Consider the following 3,905-nt stretch of genomic DNA (forward strand, 5'->3'; position numbering starts at 1 on the left):
GAAAATTATACTCTCAATCTATCCGTACATTGCATAGCCTTTTGTCGTTACATTCCAAGTGGCATCCTAAGACTCTTCCAATTAACCTTTTCCACGTGACACGTATACACTTTTTTCAACCATTTCCACTCTCTCTCCTCGACCACCTCCCACGCGTGTGCCTTACGTTCAGCAAATCACGTGACTCCTTACACGTGTCACCTTCCCATTTACCCTTTCTCGTATATATATCCACCTCAAAGTCACCTTTCATACTCAGATCTTCTTCACTTCTAAAAAACAAACAATGAAATCTGCACTTCTAAGAACCGGTTCAATCCCGGTTCAAACCATGAACCGGAGCCCTTCGTTGAACGGTAGTGCATGTTCTTCTCCAAAGATCTCATTCCGGTCGGAAAATTGTGGGTTTAACAAGATTAGACGGTCCAACTCCGATACTGAGTTGAATCGTTCGGAGTTGATGATAATGAGTTCCCGTTTAAACCGAGTTGGGTCGGTATCTTTTCCCGATTTAGGTATTATTGCTGAAGAGGGGTTAGCGGGTGGATTCGGAATCGGAACCGGAACCGGAACCGGGAATGGTAAAGGGAATAATTATGGAGGTAAAGGAAAAGGTGGGAGTAACAATAATAATAATAATAAGGGTAGTGTTGGAGAGTATTTCCAGCAAATGTTGAAATCAAATCCTGGTGATTCTTTGCTTTTGAGAAACTACGGGAAATACTTGCATGAGGTAACCTTTCGGATTTCAATCCTATTGATATACTCTCTTTGTTCGAAATTAATAGTTATGTGAATGTGTGATCTTTGTGTTATTTTGAGTGTAACTTAAACGAGTAATGTGATAACTAAAATTAAACAAGGAACTTTCTTACGATCATGTAAGAATAATCTAATTGATTATGTTTTTGTATTATAGGTGGAGAAAAATGTGGAGAAAGCAGAGGAATGTTATGGAAGAGCAATATTAGCAAGTCCAGGAGATGGAGAATTATTATCATTATATGGGAATTTAATTTGGGAAACTTCAAAGGATGAAGATCGTGCTCAACTTTACTATGATCAAGCTCTTCTTAACTCACCTGATGATAGGTAATTAGTTAAATTATTTGTGTATTTATGTTTATTTTTTAAAAGTTGGTATATTATTTATTTGATTCTTATTTTATGTTCATGGTATTGATAGCATGGTATTGGGATCATATGCACACTTTTTATGGGAAGCAGAGGATGATGAAGAAGATGATCAAGAAATAATCAAGCATATTCCTGCTATGGTTGGAGCTCACTAATTAATAAGTCTCAATAATTGGGCTCGATTTTAACTTTTGATTTTGAGTTTTAACCATTTTAGGGCATTAAAAAAACAAAAAAAAAAAGAAAAAAAAAAGAAAAAAAAAAGGTCATTTTGTAATGTATTGAGTTTTAATTTCCTAATTTTATTACTAACTTCTAAAACTATGTAATACTATTAGTAGAAATTAAATAGGATGATGCATGTAAAAAGAGAAATGCAAGACTATTACAATCACTATATGTATACCAGTAATTTTTATTTATATGTTTGAGTATATATATATTACATCGATCTCTAAAATTAATGTTTTTGCCACTGTTGTCAATACTATATTTTGTTCACTACTGTAGTAAATTTTGTTTCATCTAAAGATTTTGATCAAGAAGATCAAAATACAAAATATATAGGGAATGTGACGATAAATATATATACGTAGTAAATACTTTGAACCATGAATAAATCTAGAAATTAATATGAGTATGAAAATTTTGTCATACTGTGTATCTTTTTTTTTTTTTTTTTTTTTTGGAATATATTTGTTATTAGTAAATAGTAATTCAGTATGGCTAAAGAACAACTTTTTGGAAAAGGAAAAAAACTAGATGTTGAAAATATTATAAGGCATTAAGTAGTCGGTAATCAATATATATACTACTAAAATTAGTCAAATGAAAAGAAAATAAAAATCCATCTATATCCATATAATATGGGAAATCATGTGATCATGTTGCTAATATAGAGAGCAAGCTAATAGAAGAGAAAGAATTTGTAAAAATACAGAAAATTACAACGAAAAAAGTTGAAGAGGAGTGAGATTTATTTTTTCTTTATTTTCAATTTTGTTGAACGTCACTTGTAACTTTGCGCATGATTTCATAAAGCTTGTAAAGATTTGATCTTTGATTGGCCAATCACTGTTTTTTTTTTAACTTCCTAGTTCGTACAATTTGTCTTAATATTTTATGACAGAAATAATACTTAATTATCTTTACACCAACTTAATTAGTAATTGTTTAAAAAAAAAAAAAGTTAATTACGGAGTAGAAATTGCTTTTTTTATAAAAAAAAAAAAAAAAAACTTAATTAGTAGTTGTTGATATTTTTGTGCATGTTAATTATTGTCATTTATTATTAAGGATGTGATCGAAATTGTCCTTTTTGGCTGCTGCATCAAATTATCATAATCTAATTAAAGGATACTTTAATCTATCACAATCTTTGGATAATGATCTAATCTTATCAATTACAGTACGACTTTACGAGTAAGTGTTTGATGATGTTTTAGACTTGACCAATTGGAAGATTAGCAATTAATATTAAACACATTCCAATTTGAGCGGGTAGTTTCCAATTTCAGCCTGTTTAAACATCTAGACAGGTAATGAGAATTTCCTAATGACATGATAATACTTAGGTAATGTTCTATGTAGCCCTAAGGGATATATATAAGCATTAAATACACTCTTGAAAATTGTATAAAATTAGGAATTCATGACAAAAACACGCGTAAATCAGTATAATTAGTGTTTATATTTTTATGATTTCTTAACTTTTTACGATTTTCAAGTGTAAATTTAATGCTTATATGTAGTCCTAGTGATTATGTATAACATTTTCCATAATACTTTAGTATACGAATATATGTGATACCTAGTGTCCTAGTGCATGATATTGCAAAGGTTGAACTAATCATGACATAAATGCTAATCTTTATACTTATTGGGCCATTTAGATGGACAAGGAGTAGATGTTTAAGACTTTAAGGTGGCCCAAGTGTTTGATAAGATTCACCAATCATGTAGCCCATAAGTCATAAATGCATGATATTTTTTCCAGTTATTATTTCATGTGATACATTGAACACTCAATTGATGCTCCAACATTATTATTAGAGATACTTGTATCTTTTCGGCTAGTATTTTTAGTCTTATTACACAAATATTTTTTAATAATTGATATAACTTTATAAATAAGTCATAAATACATTATACGGAGTACAAATTAAAATTACTCATATTTTAGTCAACCAAATTACCAACACAAGTAATGAAGTAATGCTTATCTTGTTGGTTAGGGCTAGATGGTGTATGCTAGAGGCCTAGAGGTAATTCACTAATTCTCACGAGTGCTTAGTGATGCATTTGATTTCAACCTTTTTTGCCTTGTGACACCCCTTGAATTCTCAATTGATCGTTCAACATTATCATTAACCTTATCGAACCACTATCTATAATCAATGTAAAGCTCCACTAACAAACCATAAATGCACCATAAAAACCTAACGATAATCATATCTTAACCATACCATCTCAAGTAATGCTTCTTGATAACTCTATATGTCTATATAATAAGTGGCTCGGATCACACATTGTCAATAATCTTGTTTAAGCATTCAATACATTGTCAAGGACATCAACTAGTAGTATGGTATGTGGATATTCATATCAAGTGACTATACGAGTTATATTTACGAGTAAGATATAAGATAAAATCACGTCAACCAATCTATGTCATTTATGCTACGTGGTTTTCGATTGTCAAGGGCCTAAAATTGACACTATTGATATATTTCGATTGATTCAAGTCATTTAGCCCACCCCAAACATAG

The 3,905-nt window shown here is 30.7% G+C and overlaps 1 protein-coding gene across 1 annotated transcript; it reads left to right on the forward strand.

The window, feature by feature from the left end:
• Nucleotides 1-316: 316 nt before the first annotated feature.
• On the forward strand, nucleotides 317-1,622 carry LOC145569397 (uncharacterized). The gene is made up of 3 exons (XM_081628744.1): nucleotides 317-733; nucleotides 920-1,092; nucleotides 1,187-1,622. Exons 1-3 carry the CDS (start codon nucleotides 332-334, stop codon nucleotides 1,290-1,292), a joined length of 681 nt encoding a protein of 226 aa, XP_081484870.1. The 5' UTR covers nucleotides 317-331; the 3' UTR covers nucleotides 1,293-1,622.
• The last annotated feature ends 2,283 nt before the right edge of the window (nucleotides 1,623-3,905 follow it).

The sequence above is a fragment of the Chenopodium album genome, chromosome 11 (genome assembly GCF_948465745.1).
Source record: "Chenopodium album chromosome 11, dcCheAlbu1.1, whole genome shotgun sequence".
Taxonomy (NCBI): domain Eukaryota; kingdom Viridiplantae; phylum Streptophyta; class Magnoliopsida; order Caryophyllales; family Amaranthaceae; genus Chenopodium; species Chenopodium album.